The sequence below is a fragment of the Bos grunniens genome, chromosome X (assembly GCF_055505025.1).
Source record: "Bos grunniens cultivar Pamir isolate PY7600 chromosome X, Bosgru_T2T1.0, whole genome shotgun sequence".
NCBI lineage: Eukaryota > Metazoa > Chordata > Mammalia > Artiodactyla > Bovidae > Bos > Bos grunniens.
In genome coordinates, this window is record NC_141194.1 from 62602050 (window position 1) to 62619602 (window position 17553).

The 17553-nt window shown below is 39.2% G+C and overlaps 1 protein-coding gene across 5 annotated transcripts in view; it reads left to right on the forward strand.

The window, feature by feature from the left end:
• EDA (ectodysplasin A) overlaps positions 1 to 17553 on the forward strand; it is a 483240-nt gene that overhangs the window by 363631 nt on the left and 102056 nt on the right. For all 5 annotated transcript variants that reach the window (XM_086389898.1, XM_086389894.1, XM_086389895.1 and 2 more), the window contains exon 2: positions 2507 to 2612. In XM_086389898.1, coding sequence (XP_086246024.1) covers positions 2507 to 2612 — 106 coding nt within the window. The remainder of the gene's footprint in view (positions 1 to 2506; positions 2613 to 17553) is intronic.

The following is a 17553-nucleotide window of genomic DNA, read 5'->3' on the forward strand; positions in this document are numbered from 1 at the left end:
CGGGGAGTTGGTGATGGACAAGGAGGCATGGTGTGCTGCAGTCCATGGGGTCTCAAAGAGTCAGACACAACTGAGCTACTGAACTGAACTGAACTGAACTGATTTATGTTGTGGGTTAAGTAACTTTATATGGGCTTTATCTGGAAACCTAGCCAGACTTTATTATATTGATTCTATGAGAAAATGCATTTTACATTCCAGACAAGTAAGAAGGGGGCAAGAGAGGATGATATGATTGGATGGCGTCACTGACTCAATGGTCATGAGTTTGAGCAAACTCCAGGAGATAGTGAAGCACAGGGAAGCCTATCAGGCTGCAGTTTATGGGGTTGCAAAAGGATGGACACAACTTAGTGACTGAACAACAAGAAAGAAGTTACAAAAACACTGCTCAGTTGAACTATGTGAAATTGCTGATATTTAACCATTTTTGACATACAAAAATGGCAATTTCATATGATTCAACCTAAATATTTTTAAATAAACCCTAAGGCAAGTTGGAGATTGCCTATACATCCATTTATCAATTATGTATTTAATACATGTATATATTCTGCAAAATGCTAATCTTGTATATTAAGGCTATTGGCTGCAGTTTTTCTATGTAAACAGTAAATCACATGCTTTTGAAGAAAGTTTGTGTAGAATATTAAGGCTTTCTTGAGTTCTACCCATCTTTTTTCCAGTTAATCAAAGATGCAGCAGAAATGAGGATATTCTGGAATTGTTTATTTTTTGAACCAACACTAGGATGAAAATATAGATTCATTTCTTCCTTTTAGCCTCTAAACTAACCAGTCTTTTTTAATATTAATTTCACATATAATAATATCTCTCATTTATTAAATGTATATTACATGCTGTGTACTTGCTAACACAATAATTACTTAATGAACAAAGTACAATTATTGCCCCTATTTATAAATGAGGAAATTAAAACTTAAGGACCTTGCCCAAATTTACACAACTATAAGTGGTAGAGTCGGGTTTGGAATCACATTCAATCCTATTTTCTAATACTCTGTCCACTGTTTTCCTCAAGCACATTTTCTTTAGCCACAAATACACACTCATGCTGAAAAATTATGATTAATTCAGTCAAGTATATATTTAAGCTGTGATTATCATTAGTGATACCAGGCCCATTCACATATGAAATACATTGTATTATTATGAGAGATCATCATAAGACAGTAGAGGACCAAGTACTGAAATGAACCTTATAGACCACAAGTTCTATAGGAATTCTATTGGAGTAAGAAAGGGAGAAAATAATTGTGCACTTTGTCATTACTAACTCCCAGAAGAGTGTTAACATAAACGATACCATTCTATCATAGTTGGATGCACAGCATTCTGGGAACAAACCAAAAGTTCAGCATAGATAGGACTGTGGAAAAGTAATGGCTATATAATAATGCGGTCCAAGAAGGAGTAACAAGCTGAAGTCTAGTTCTGGGAAGACATCAGTAGTATGTAAGGGAAATTAGGAATCTATGACTGGGATCTCTGAACCCTAGAACTATATTGACAAGTAGGTCTGAAGGATTACCCATTAGATATTTGGGGCAGATGACAAAGGGGCAGAAGATATTAACCAAAATTTCATGCCTACATTATTAAAATAATAATGGTATCAAAAATGAAAGAATTTGCACAGTGGAAGGAAGGGTGAGCTTAGATTTTAGACACTCTGAGTTTTCTTTTTTTTTTTAAAGTATAGTTGATTTACAATATTGTGTTAGTTTCAAATGTACAGCACAGTAGTTCAGATGAATATATATATTTCAAGGTTTTTCACTTACAGGTTATTACAAAATATTTATAGTTCATTGGGCTATACAGTAGGTGCTTGTTCTTTAATCCCAAGCTCCTAATTTATCCCTCCCCCTCTTTCCCCTTTCTTAATCATAAGTTTGTTTTCTATATCTGTGGTTCTAGTTCTGCTTTGTAAATAAGCTCATTTTTATCTGTTTTTAAGATTCCACATATTAGCAATATCATATGATTTTGTCTTTGTCTTACTTCACTTAATATGATAATCTCTAGGTCCATCCTTGTTTCTGCAAATGGCAATGTTTCATTCTTTTTAATAACTAATACTCCATTGTATATTCCATTCCATATCTATCTATCTATATATATATGTATGACATCTTTATCCATCTATCTTAGACACTCTGAATTGAAAGTGAAGGCAGATTGTCTACAGAAAGCCAGTTTTTTCTGTTGGCTATTGTTGACTGGGGCTTCCCTGGTGACTCAGTGGTAAAGAATTTACCTGCCAAAGCAGGAGACATGGATTTGATCCTGGGTTGGATAGATCCCCTGGAGAAGGAAATGGCAACCCATTCCAGTATTCTTGCCAGGAAAATTCCATGGACAGAGGAGCCTGGTGGGCTGCAGTCCATGGGTCGCAAAAGAGTTCGATATGACTTAGTGACTAAACCACAACAAAAATAGTTGACTGGGTCAACCTTTAACTTAGCTACTCCTTATTTTTCAGATGGCCCTTGTGAATTTCTTCATCCCTAAAGAAAAGTCATACTCTGAAGAGGAAAGTAGGCGTGTTCGCCGCAATAAAAGAAGCAAAAGCAGTGAAGGAGCAGATGGTAAGTCTGCTTGGGTGATCCTTTATCACATATTTGACTATACCATTCTAAAAACTACTTTTTCAAGTGTGCTTCACTATCTCATATATTATCCATAGATTTAAGGTTGCAGAAGATTTTCCCAGCCTAACCTACCTAATCTACTCTTAGCTGCCTATACAAAGATCCTCCCTCCTCCAATCCCAGATACCTGTAGTCCTCTCACAGTGTATCTGAGAGCCATGATGGCATTTGTACCTCTCAAGATCACCCTCCATAAAGACCTCATCTCTCCTAGGGACATCCTATATCTACTAAGACCATCAAGAGAATTCAGTCCTATTCTTGAAATTGACAGAGTATTGTGCCATGGTAGCACTTACATGATATGTTAAATCCAATGATAATTATGTCTTCATTGGTATCAGCTACCATGCCTCTGGGGCTTCCCTCGTAGCACAGTCAGTAAAGAATCTGCCTGCAATGCAGGAGACCCAGGTTCAATCCCTGGGTCAGGAAGATCCCCCTGGAGAAGGAAATGGCAACCAACTCCAGTATTCTTGCTAGAGAATCCCATGGACCGAGGAGCTTGGAAGGCTACAGTTCATTCTGTCATAAGAGTCAGACACAACTTAGTGACTACACCACCACCACCAGGCCTCTAGAATTTATCTGTAAGTTCTTCGACTACAGAGTTTCATTTCTCTTTGTAAAGCCCCAAAATCCAGTCTAGTATCTAGCAAGTTGTTGGTGTTTATAATATAAGTCAATGATGTTGATTGCCCCATTAGCTAAGTTATGATTTGGCATGAAAACCATCCCTATTGAAGGTGAAACAGTTTCAAGTTAACTAGCAATGCATTTTGTGGGGCATAAAAAAATGTTGAGCTAGTTCTTGGGCAGGATCTTTGAACTGATCTATTTTAACATCTTTCTGTCAATTGATAGAATGATACCTCTTTGGCATATGAGTTTGTAGAATGCATAGCTCTGGGCTATTGTAAAGCCATATAGATTCAAAGACAGCACATGTCTGACTGAATCTTCCAAAGATATATGTTCTAGGGGGTTACAAAGTAATATGACTTTATGAAAGTGAAAATGAGATTTTTTTAAAGCTGACATTTGTCAGAGTAAAAAAGGTACAATGATGGAAGCAGTTCTAGATGGCATAAGCAATTGATGCATTGGGGCCAAGAGTTTGTCATTTGAGACAAGAAGAGGTAAAGCTGGATGAAGTCTGAAAAAGAGTTTAGAACAACAACCTGTAGTAAAGACAAGAGTCAGAAATAAGGTAATTAGGGTGTTTCTTGAGCATCACTGAAGGCTCAGGGGTAAGGAACCCCCCTGCAATGCAGGAGACACAGATTTAAACACTGGGTTGGAAAGATCCCCTGGAGGAGGAAATGGCAACCCACTCCAGCATTCTTGCCTGGAAAAACCCCATGGACAGAGGAGCCTGGTGGGCTATAGTCCAAAGTGTCATGAAGAATCGGTAACAACTGAGTGACTGAATACACACACACACACACACACACACACAGGTGTTTCTAGTCAATGGAGTTGGCAACAGCTTTGAGCCCTTCAACTGAGAACTGAGCCAGTGGTGCTGTTCTCTAGAGCAGATATTTTATATATAATTAATGACCAAGTTTGAACCTATGAAATGCGGTCCATGAAGTAAGAGGCACCCATTATTGACATCTGTTTTTCGCCAGTTTCCTGGAAGTCTTTGGAAAGCGAAAGTCGCTCAGTCATGTCTGACTCTTTGTGACCCCATTAACTCTACAGTCCATGGAATTCTCCAGGTCAGAATACTGGAGTGGGTAGCCCTTCCCTTCCCCAGAGGATCTTCCCAATCCAGGGATCAAACACAGGTCTCCTGCATTGCAGGCAGATTCTTTACTAGCTGGGCCACCAGAGAAGCCCAAGAAAACAGGAGTAGGTAGCCTATCCCTTCTCCAGGGGATCTTCCTGACCTTGGAATCAAACCAGAGTCTCCTGCATTGCAGGCGGATTCTTTACCAGCTGATCTACCAGGGAAACCTATATATAAACTGAGAACTAAGAATCAAGGTCACTTTCCTCTCCTTATCTTATTCTGTGATGTATGTAGATCTTTCCACCTTCAATTCTTCCTCTGAACCACTCCCAGTACCACCAAATCTTTCATATTCCCTGATTGCTACAAAAGAGAGAAGAGAGGTGATAAGAACAATATCACCTTCTGTAGTGGGCATGGTCTTCCCTTCCTCTCCCCAGAGGCTTTTACAGTCCAGTGGCTTTTAAAGTTTACCTATACATCTGACTTTCCAAGTTTTCTCGTAAAGAAGGCAACTTCCTCCTCTCTCCCAAACCACTTTATCTGGATCTGACCACCAGAATCTCTGCTACTGATCTTCTTTAAAGTCTTTATTCTGTTTTGAAACAAAATAGTTTTTCCGTCTGTTGAAGGACAAAGTCTCTGTTATTAATTTTTAGCACTTCTTGTCTAATTTCCTCCTGATCTCATACTCTCATCAGTCACTAGATGCTGCTCACTTTGTGCCTACATCAAACTGGTTGTGCAATCCTTTAATCTTCAAAGATTATATTAGTATAATATTGAGAAGTAAAGAGCAAAATGCAATTATTAGAAGACAACTGCTCTACAATATTTTATTGGCCTCTACCACACATCAACATGAGCAGATATTTTCTTTAAACAGATTCAGTTCACTTCAGTTCACTTCTAAATTGTATTCAGTTGTACCTCAGTTCGGTTCAGTTGCTCAGTCATGTCTCACTCTTTGCGACGCCGTGGACTGCAGCATGCCAGGCTTCCCTGTCCATCACCAACTCCTGGAGCTTGCTCAAACTCAAGTCCATTGAGTCCATGATGCCATCAAACCATTTCATCCTCTGTTGTCCTTTCCTCCTGCCTTCAGTCTTTCCCAGCATCAGGGTCTTTTCCAAGGAGTCAGTTCTTCTCATCAGGTGGCCAAAGGATTGCAGTTTCAGCTTCAGCATCAGTCTTTCCAGTGAATATTCAGGACTGATTTCCTTCAAGATTGACTGGTTTGATCTCCTTGCAGTCCAAGGGACCCTCAAGAGTCTTCTCCAACACCACAGTGCAAAAACATCAATTCTTTGATGCTCAGTTTTCTTTATAGTCCAACACTCACATCCATACATGACTACTGCAAAAACCATAGCTTTGACTAGATGGACCTTTGTTGTCAAGGAAAGGTCTCTCCTTTCCAATATGCTGTCTAGGTTTGTCATAGCTTTTCTTCCAAGGGGCAAGTATCTTTTAATTTCATGGCTGCAGTCACCATCTGCATTGATTTTGGAGCCCCCCCGAAAAAAAAGTTTCTCACTGTTTCCCTGGTTTCCCCATCTATTTGCCATGAAGTGATGGGACCAGATGCCATGATCCTTGTTTTTTGAATGTTCAGTTTTAAGCCAGATTTTTCACTCTCCTCTTTCACTTTTATCAAGAGGCTCTTTAGTTCTTCTTCACTTTCTGCCATAAGGGTGATGTCATCTGCGTAGCTGAGCTTATTGATATTTTTCCAGGCAATCTAGATTCCAGCTTATGCTTCATCCAGCCCAACATTTCACATGATGTACTCTGCATATAAGTTAAATAAGCAGGGTGACAATATATAGCCTTGACGTAATCCTTTCCCAATTTGGAACCAGTCTTGTTCCATGTCCAGTTCTACCTGTTGCTTCTTGACCTGCATACAGATTTCTCATGAGGTAGGTAAATTGGTCTGCTATTCCCATCTCTTGAAGAATTTTCCACAGTTTGTTGTCATCTACACAGTCAAAGCCTTGGTGTAATCAATAAAGAAGAAGTAGATGTTTTTCTGGTATGCTCTTGCTTTTTCAATGATCCAGTGGATGTTGGAAATTTGATCTCTTGTTCCTGTGCCTTTTCTAAAACCATCTTGAACATCTGGAAGTTCACAGTTCATGTACTGTTGAAGCCTGCCTTGGAGAATTTTGAGCATTACTAGCGTGTGAGATGAATGCAATTGTGTGGTAGTTTGAACATTCTGTGGCATTGCCTTTCTTTGGGATTGGAATGAAAACTGACTTTTTCCAGTGCTGTGGCCACTGCTGAGTTTTCCAAATTTGCTGGCATATTGACTGTAGCACTTTCACAGCATTGTCTTTTAAGATTTGAAATAGCTCAACTGGAATTCCATCACCTCCACTAGCTTTGTTCGCAGTGATGCTTTCTAAGGCCCACTTGACTTCACATTCCAGGATGTGTGGCTCTAGGTGAGTGATCACACCATCGTGATTATCTGGGTCATGAAGATCTTCTTTGTATAGTTCTTCTTTGTATTCTTGCCACCTCTTCTTAATGTCTTCATACCATTTCTATCCTTTATTGTGTCCATCTTTGTATGAAATGTTCCCTTGGTATCTCTAATTTTCTTGAAGAGATCTCTAGTCTGTCCCATTCTATTGTTTTCCTCTATTTCTTTGCACTGATCACTGAGGAAGGCTTTCTTATCTCTCCTTGCTATTCTTTGGAAATCTACATTCAAATGGTATATCTTCCCTTTTCTCCTTTGCCTTTCACTTCTCTTCTTTTCTCAGCTATTTGTAAGGCCTCCTCAGACAACCATTTTGCCCTTTTCCATTTCTTTTTCTTGGGAATGCTCTTGATCACTGCCTCCTGTACAGTGTCACGAACCTCTGTTCATAGTTCATCAGGCACTCTGTCTATCAGATCTAATCCTTTAAATCTATTTGTCACTCCCACTGTATAATCATAAGGGATTTGATTTAGGTCATATCTGAATGGTCTAGAGGTTTTCCCTACTTTCTTAAATTTAAGTCTGAATTTTTCAATAAGAAGCTCATGATCTGAGACACAGTCTGGAGCCAAGTCAGCTCCAGGTCTTGTTTTTGCTGACTGTATACAGCTTCTCCATCTTTGGCTGTAAAGAATATAATTAATCTGATTTTGCTATTGACCATCTGGTGATGTCCATGTGTAGAGTCTTCTCTTGTGTTGTTAGAAGAGGGTGTTTGCTATGACCATTGTGTTCTCTTGGCAAAACTCTCATTTTGTTCTCCAAGGCCAAAGTTGCCTGTTACTCCAGGTATCTCTTGACTTCCTTCTTTTGCATTCCAGTCCCCCAAATAGTATAGCTGGAAGGAGTACAAGAGCTCCTTAGAGTTAGGAGTATAGAATGCTTGGGGGTTCTGGGATTTGATTAGTTTTCCAACCTTTCACCTGGCCGGCTATAGAACCATTTATTTATATGTGGTGTGTGACCCAGTGAATTAAAATAATGACAAGCCAATCCAAATCTCCTTTATTTTTGAACCATTCCTGTTATTCTGCTGAGTATATGTTGCTGCTGCTGCTAAGTCGCTTCAGTCATGCCCGACTCTGTGCGACCCCAGAGATGGCAGCCCACCAGGCTCCCCCGTCCCTGGGATTCTCCAGGCAAGAACACTGGAGTGGGTTGCCATTTCCCTCTCCAATGCATGAAGGTGAAAAGAGAAAGTGAAGTCTCTCAGTCGTGTCCGACTCTTAGCAACCCCATGGACTGCAGCCTACCAGGCTCCTCTGTCCATGGGATTTTCCAGGCAAGTGTACTGGAGTGGGGTGCCATTGCTTTCTCCGGAGTATATGCTATATTTATTCAAAACATTCATCAAATATTTCCTGAGAAAATACAGCAGTTTCTATAATAGTACAATGAAGATGCCATAAGGATATTGGTATTTGTTTACATTTACATCCTCATTGTCCAGGAAAGGACATAATAGACTCTCAATAAATATTTCTTGTTGCCCTCAGAAAGCTTACCTTCCAGTGTATCAAGACAGATGATAAACAGAATTGGTGGTGATAAGTGTTGTAGAGAAAAATATAGCAGGGCAAGAAGGAGAGAGTGTGATGAATTGTTTTGTAAGGGGATCAGGCAAGGTCCTCTTATAAGGAAACATGTGAGAAGAGAGCTGAATGAAATGAAAGTCTTAGCCATGTGAATATCTGCATGTTGAGTGGAGAAGATAAGCAGTACATACAAATGCTCTAAAGGATAAGAATGCTTGATATGTTCCAGAAAGATCAGTGTGGCTGGGAATAGAGTGAGCAAGGAAGAGCAAGAGGGAAGGAGATGAGGTCAGGGAGTCAAGTCAAATCTAGAGCTGTGTTGTAGGCCAAGGTAAGGACTCTCATCTCTACCCTGCACCAGATGGGGAACCATTGAAGAATTTTGAGCAGAAGAGTAACAGGATCTGACTTAAGTTGTAACAGAATCCCTCTGGCTGCTGCAGAAAGGACAGAAGCAGGAAGTCATGTAGGGGAATGTAGCAATAATCCAGGTGAGAGATGACAATGGTTTAGACGAAGATGGAGGCAGTCAGTGCAGGTGGGGAGGTGTAGTCAGATTTTAGACAAATCTTTGGTGGAATAGCTGACAGGATTGGAGGTTCACTAGGAAAGTTGTATGAAAGAAAGATAAGAGCCAATGATGACCCTACAGTTTTGAACCTATGGAAGTAGACTAATAGAGTTGCCATTTCTGAGATGGGAAAAACAAAAGAATAGGAGGTTAAAGGGGTGTAAGGAAGGAATTAAGAATTCAGTTAGGCGTGCTAAGTTTGAAATATCTATTAGACACCAAGTATATATGTTAAAGAGGTAGCTGGGTATACAAGTCTACATTGTATATCATGACAGTGGGTCTTGAGACAAGGAGCTGACTCTTTTATAAAAATAAAGCACTTCTCATTGAAAATATGTGTCAATCTATAAACCATGTGAACAGAGTAAGAGGTCAAATGGGATAGGTAAATCAGAGCAGGGGTGAGTTAAGGCAAAAAAAAAAAGGCTATTAGGTGTTGTTTCTAAATTGATGAATTACTTGATATATTGTAATAAAAATTTAGCTGTGTAGCTCAGGTTTGCATGACAAGTTTCAAAAGAAAGTCATTTAGAGCATAACAGTGATATCAGGAAGAAAACATTTTTCAGAGGTCAAAAATAGAGACAAGTTTAAAAAGAGACCAGGAAAATCAATTCTAATCCCTTGTATAATTTTTTAATTTTTTGATCTGTTACTATCCTTTAATTTCACTTCTCAAAACTTTATTTTATTGTCATTTAACAAGACTTCTAGGCCCTATCAGAAGTATAAATATGAGTATACCCTCATAGAAATTTACATTTTAAAGAGAGAGCAGATACATTTATTGGCAACAGGGAAAAATGAAGCAAAGTAGGGTGGTGATGGTGAGTCTTGGAGTTTTACCTTACACAGTATGTAGAAGACTTGCAAATATTTGTTAAATGAATGACCAAATACACAAACGGGCAGGGGTTGGAAGGAGTCTAGATTTTTTTCTGTCTAGGAACTTATGGCATTAATCTTGATGATCTTCACTAATCCCTGTGAGAGAAAATAAGTGTTAACAAATGGTTTGTTCACACTTAGGAAAAGCAAGGGACATAGAAGCCTGCATAGGTTCACCAAAAATAAATCATACTGTTTTACTTTTCTCACCAGACTGCTGAACTAGTTGCTTAGGAGCATAACATAAACATAATCTTTCTTTTTAAAAATTGTTTTTATTTAATTGTAGTTTATTTACAATGTGTTAGTTTCAGGTATACAGCAAAGCAATTCAATTATAATATACATATAACATATATACATACATATATATATATATATATATATATACACACACATCTTTTCCAGATTCTTTTCCCATATAGGTTATTACAGAATATTCAGTACAGTTCCCTGTGCTATACAGTAAGTCCTTGTTGGTTATCTATTTTATATGTAGTACTGTGTATGTGTTACTCCCAAATTCCTAATTTATCCCTCCCCTCCACCTTTCCCCTTTGGTAACCATAACACATAGTCTGCTGCTGCTGCTGCTAAGTCTATCTTGCATTAAAAAAAATCAGAGGCTACATCCAATCTTTCTGACCCACCATTCTCGAAAAGATTAGATTCATTTCAATCTCTTCCTTTGCATTGCTCTACAAATGAATGCATCAAACAGGAAGCCAGAGTCCCAAACACAGGGTTAGGTCTCCTCCAACATAAATCTTGGTACTTTATGACTGAGAAAATGAGTGAAGTCTTTTTTTTTAAACTACATCTTTACCATAAACTTTTTTACTCCAACTCCTATTTTGAGTTGGCCAAAAGTATTTGATATCAGGTTTTTTGAATTAATTTATTTTATTTGGAGGCTAATTACTTTACAATATTGTGGTGGTTTGTGCCATACATTGACACGAATCAGCCACAGGTGTACATGTATCCCCCCATCTTGAACTCCCTCCCCACTTCTCTCCACACCCCATCCCTCAGGGGTGTCCTGGAATACCAGCTTTGAGTGTCTTGCTTCATGCATCAAACTTGCACTGGTCATCTATTTAACATATGGTAATATGCATGTTTCAATGCTATCCTCTCAAATCATCCCACCCTCGCCTTCTCCCACAGAGTCCAAAAATTTGTTCTTTACATCTGTGTATCTTTTGCTGTCTTGCATATGGGGTCGTTATTACCATCTTTCTAAATTCCATATATATGCATTAATATACTGTATTTGTGTTTCTCTTTCTGACTTACTTCACTCTGTATAATAGGATCCAGTTTCATCCACCTCCTTAGAATTGACTCCAATGCGTTCTTTTTTATAGCTGAGTAATACTCCATTGTGTATATGTACCACAACTTCCTTATCCATTCATCTGCCAATGGACATCTAGGTTGCTTTCATGTCCTAGCTATTGTAAACAGTGCTGCAATGAACATTAGGGTACACGTGGCTCTTTCAGTTCTGGTTTCCTCAGTGTGTATGTCCAGCAGTGGGATTGCTGGGTTGTATGGCAGTTCTGTTTCCAGTTTTTTAAGGAATCTCCAAATTGGTCTCATAGTGTCTTTACTAGTTTGCATTCCCACCACCAGAGTAAGAGGTTTCCCTTTTCTCCACAACTTCTCCAGCATTTATTGTTAGTAGACTTTTTGATGGCAGCCATGCTAACTGGTGTGAGATGGTACCTCCTTGTGATTTTGATTTGCATTTCTCTGATAATGAGTGATGTTGAGCATCTTTTCATGTGTTAGCCATCTGTATGTCTTCTTTGGAGAAATGTCTTTTAGTTCTTTGGCCCACTTTTTGATTGGGTCGTTTATTTTTTGGGTATTGAGCCGCATGAGATACTTGTATATTTTGGAGATTAATTCTTTGTCAGTTGTTTCGTTTGCTATTATTTTCTCCCATTCTGAAGGCGGCCTTTTAACCTTGCTTATAGTTTCCTTCTGGAGAAGGAAATGGCAACCCACTCCAATGTTCTTGCCTGGAGAATCCCAGGGACGACGGAGCCTGGTGGGCTGCCATCTATGTGGTCGCACAGAGTCGGACACAACTGAAGCGACTTAGCAGTAGCATAGTTTCCTTCATTGTGCAAAAGCTTTTAAGTTTAATTAGGTCCCATTTGTTTATCTTTGTTTTTATTTCCATTACCCTGGGAGGTGGGTCATAGAGGATCTTGCTGTGATTTATGTCAGAGAGTGTTCTGCCTATGTTTTCCTCTAAGAGTTTTATAGTTTCTGACCTTACATTTAGATATTTAATCCATTTTGAGTTTATTTTTGCATATGGTGTTAGAGAATGTTCTAGTTTCATTCTTTTACAAGTGGTTGACCAGTTTTCGTAGCACCACTTGTTAAAGAGATTGTCTTTTCTCTGTTGTATATTTTTGCCTCCTTTGTCAAAGATAAGGTTCCCATAGGTGTATGGATTTATCTCTTCTATTTTGTTCCATTGATCTATATTTCTGTCTTTGTGCCAGTACCATACTGTCTTGTTGACTGTAGATTTTGTAGTGTAGTCTAAAATCAGGAACAAGACACGGATGCCCACTCTCACCACTACTATTCAACACAGTTTTAGACGTCCTAGCCACAGCAATCAGAGAAGAAAAAGAAATAAACAGAATCCAATTTGGAAAAGAAGTAGTAAAACTCTAACTGTTTGCACATGACATGATCCTCTATGTAGAAAACCCTAAAGACACCACCAGAAAATTACTAGAGCTGATCAATGAATATAGTAAAGTTGCAGGATATAAATTAACACACAGAAATCCCTTGCATTCCTATACACCAACAATGAAAAAAACAGAAAGAGAAATTAAGGAAACAATCCTATTCACCATTGCAATGAAAAGAATAAAATACTTAGGAATAAATTTACCTAGAGAAACAAAAGACCTATATATAAAAAACTATAAAACACTGATGAAAGAAATCAAAGATGACACGAATAGATGGAGAAATATACCATGTTTGTGGATTGGAAGAATTAATATACTGAAAATCAGTATACTATCCAAAGAATCTATAGATTCAGTGCAATCCCTATCAAGCTACCAATGGTATTTTTCACAGAACTAGAACAAATATTTTCACAGTTTGTATGGAAACACAAAAAAGTTCAGAAAGCCAAAGCAATCTTGAAAAAGAAGAATGGAACTGGAGGAATCAAACTTCGGGACTTCAGGCTATACTACAAAGCTACAGTCATCAAGACAGTATGCTATTGATATCGGTTTTAATTTCATTTTTGCTAATTATATGAGGCCTTTCAGTAGTCATTGTTCTACAAAGAAAGTAGGATATCTTCATTGAAGGTGTTGTGAGTGATGACAGTTCCAAAAATTTGTGCCAGGATTTCTTGCTGAAATCTATCTTTTTGATATATTTCTGAAGTAATAATAGTTCTAGTCTGCTTGCTTGATCATCTCTTTCAGGGTACTCCAGAAATCTGCAGAACTTAATTTTCTAGTTAGAATAAAGTGTGGAATATATTCAGAGGGCCATGAGATCTTAGAATTAGATAACATGAATCCAGAATTCCAACAAAGGTAGTGTCCATGTTTTATAAATGTTACTGTAAAACCAACTGTTCTCTTTCTGTAGGAGCATTTTCAGAAATCAATCACAATATTAATGTTTCTCCACACCTGCCATCCCTCCATGTTTCTGTCCTATTAAGAGAAGAAGAATAAAAGTGTATCATTGTATAATAGAAAAGGTATTAGATCGAATAATAATTTCTGGACCCTGATCCTAATTTACTGCTACATTATTATCCATGTGATCTTAGAGGAGTGACCTTCCTCTGGGCCTCAGTTTCCCTAGCTATAAAATGGGAATAATTAGGCTTGCTTACCTCATGCAGTCATTGTAATGACCAAAAGTGTTAAGGTATGCAAAAGTGCTTCAGAAATTAACAACTGTTACTAAATTCTCTCTAGGAAATGAATATAGTAGCATGGTCTCTGAGGCATTTTAGGCACTCATGATCATTAATATATGAATAGCCATTCTAATTTCTACAAAGGTTCTCTCTTTCAGCCAGATTGTCCCTTTTGTACTATCCAAGCCCATAGGAAGAAGACTCCAAGCCTCAAGCTATGGCCTACCTCATCACTTGAAATGATCACATCTGTACACTTCCATGTCACTCTCTTCCATACCACAGCTGGCTGGTTGTGTACATGTTTCTCTTTTTTTTTTCAATATCTCTTCTTCATAGCTTTTTTTACCTTTGGATAGACTGAAAAAGGTTAGTTTTTTGTTTTGTTTTGTTTTGTTTTTTTGCTTTTATAAAGGAGTAAAGGGGAAAAATGAGGTTGAAATATACCCTTTGTTTCTTAAAAATAATAATGCAATAAGACATAGCTACCATTAGGATTCCCTGGTGGCTCAGACAGTAAAGTGTCTGCCCGCAATGCAGGAGACCCAGATTCGATCCCCAGGTCGGGAAGATTCCCTGGAGAAGGAAATGGCAACCCACTCCAGTACTCTTGCCTAGAAAATTCCATGGATGGAGGAGCCTGGTGGGCTACAGTCCATGGGGTCACAAAGAGTCGGACACAACTGACTGACTTCACGTTCACTTTCACCATTAAGTTGATACAGGTCGACATGAAAGTCTGTGATCTCAAAGGAACAAACTTCTGCCTATACAAATGTTAGCTAGAATTAAGAAGTACTCTCAGGAAGTACTGGACTTCCCTAGTATTTCAGTTGGTAAAAAATCCACCTGCAATGCAGGAGACCCCAGTTGGATTCTTGGGTCAGGAAGATCTGCTGGAGAAGGGATAGCCTACCCACTCTACTATTCTTGGGCTTCCCTTGTGGCTCAGCTGGTAAAGAATCCACCTGCAATGTGGGAGCCCTGGGTTTGATCCCTGAGTTGGCAAGATCCCTGGGGAAGGGAAAGGCTACCCACTACAGTATTCTGGTCTGTGTCATAAAGAGTAGATCATGACTGATCGACTTTCACTTTTACTACTTGCTGATTAAGTGCTTATATTGGGGTTTCCCTGGTGGTTCAGATGACAAAGAATCCACCCACAGTGTGGGAGACCAGCTTTTGATCCCTGGGTTGGTAAGATTCTCTGGAGGAGAGCATGGCAACCCACTCCAGTTTTTATAGGGATTCCCTGGTGTTTCAGATGGTAAAGAGTATGCCTGCAATGTGGGAGACCCAGGTTTGATCCCTGGGTCAGGAAGATCCCCTGGAGAAGGAAATGGCAAACCACTCCAGGATTCTTGTTTGGAAAATCCCATGGACGGAGGAGCCTGACAGGCTACAGTCCATGGGGTCATAAAGACTCAGACATGACTGAGTGACTTCACTTATTATACTGTTGCTCTTGTATTTACTGCCTTTTAGTGAGATCATGGCATCTGGTCCCATCACTTCATGGGAAATATATGGGGAAACAGTGGAAACAGTGTCAGACTTTATTTTTTTGGGCTCCAAAATCACTGCAGGTGGTGATTGCAGCCATGAAATTAAAAGACACTTACTCCTTGGAAGGAAAGTTATAACCAGCCTAGACAGCATATTCAAAAGCAGAGACATTACTTTGCCAACAAAGTTTCGTCTAGTCAAGGCTATGGTTTTCCCTGTGGTCATGTATGGATGTGAGAACTGGACTATGAAGAAAGCTGAGCGCCAAAGAATTGATGCTTTTGAACTGTGGTGTTGGAGAAGACTCTTGAGAGTCCCTTGGACTGCAAGGAGATCCAACCAGTCCATTCTGAAGGAGATCAGCCCTGGGTGTTCTTTGGAAGGAATGATGCTAAAGCTGAAACTCCAGTACTTTGGCCACCTCATGCAAAGAGTTGACTCATTGGAAAAGACTCTGATGCTGGGAGGGATTGGGGGCAGGAGGAGAAGGGGACGACAGAGGATGAGATGGCTGGATGGCATCACCGACTCGATGGAAGTGAGTTTGAGTGAACTCCGGGAGATGGTGATGGACAGGGAGGCCTGGCGTGCTGCGATTCATGGGGTTGCAAAGAGTCGGACACGACTGAGCGACTGAACTGAACTGAGTGAGTTATCACTGTGCTATTATCAAATGAGAGAGATGAAAATTGTTTTGAGAGCTGATAGTCTCAGCGACTTTTTTACAAGACAAAATTAAAGGTTTTCAGGGTTTACCATGAGTGTAGACTTTAACAGGATTGTTCACTTCAGATGTACAGTCCCTAAGGTTGCCTACTGGTCATTAAAGCCAACAGCTTAAGTCCCCACAGCACAACAGTCTGGAAAGGAGCTTTATATTACTATCAAATAAGATATTAAGTAAGATAAAACATCTTAGCTTGGTCACACTCCAAAATAGCAATTTAAAGCTATATTTTCATTCATGGAACTAGCCTTGCAATAAATTATCTCAACAAGCTTTCACACTGACACTGAGTTAACAGTAATTTTTAGAGTGCCAACTACTTATAAGATGTACCAGGCTCTGAAGTTGGTGTGTGTGGGCTAAGTCCCTTCAGTTGTGTCCATCTCTGTGGGGTCCTATGGACTGTAGCCCACTAGGCTCCTCTGTCCATGGGATTCTCCAGGCAAGAATACTGGATCCCCTGGATGTCCTCCTCCAGGGGATCTTCCTGACTCAGGATTAAGTCCCTTAAGTCTCTTGCATTGACAACAGGGTTCTTTACCACTAGTGCCACTTGGGATGAAATTGGTACAGCTATCAAACTCCTGTCCTTAGCACTCAAGTCCTAAAGTGAACTGGGTATAGAGGTTAGTTAAATATTAAGTGAAAGAAAGTATTAGTTGCTCAGTCTTGTCCGACTCCTTGTTATCCCATGTACTGTAGCCTGCCAGGCTCCTCCATCCATGGAATTTTCCAGGCAAGAATACTGGAGTGGATTGCCATTTCCTTCTCCAGGGGATCTTCCCAATCCAGGGACCGAACCCAGGTCTCCTGCACTATAGGCAGATTCTTTACTGTCAGAGCTGCCAGGGTATCCCCAGTTAAATATTAGGCCGCTTAAAAAGATTTATGAGATTTTTTTTAATTACAAAAATAATACTTATTATAAAAAAACATAAGCAATAAAGCATCATATAAGTTAAACTGTGAACACATCCACCTCCCACTTGAAAAATTCTGTAAAAGTAAGGTATCTTTGAGGAATATCTTACTTGCCTAAATGAAGTCATGGGCCTAAATGACCTGGGGTTCTCAAAAGGTATTTCTGGTCTGCCTCACTCTCTTAAATTCCTTCTAGTTATTTGTTTCTCAGTATTAGGGAAAATGATGAACCCTAAGCCAGGAGGCCAGGATTTCAGTCCCAGCTCTGCCACTAGTAGTTATGCTAGTAATGAACTTCAAGTCTTAGTTTCACTTCTCAGATATTAGCTTTTTCTAAAGGTTAGACTAGAATCAGTGATTCTCAACTCAGGTTTAAGAGATTCAATATTAAGTAAGTAGTCTATTCAAAGTATACACACTCCTGAAAATTCTGACCACTTTGCACCCCATTAAGAAAACTACAGTGAGGTAGTACTATTACTGATGAGATTATATCATATCCCTCAGAGTATTTTAGGGTAAGAAAAAAATGTTGAAGTACTAGAATAGATGGTCTAATTG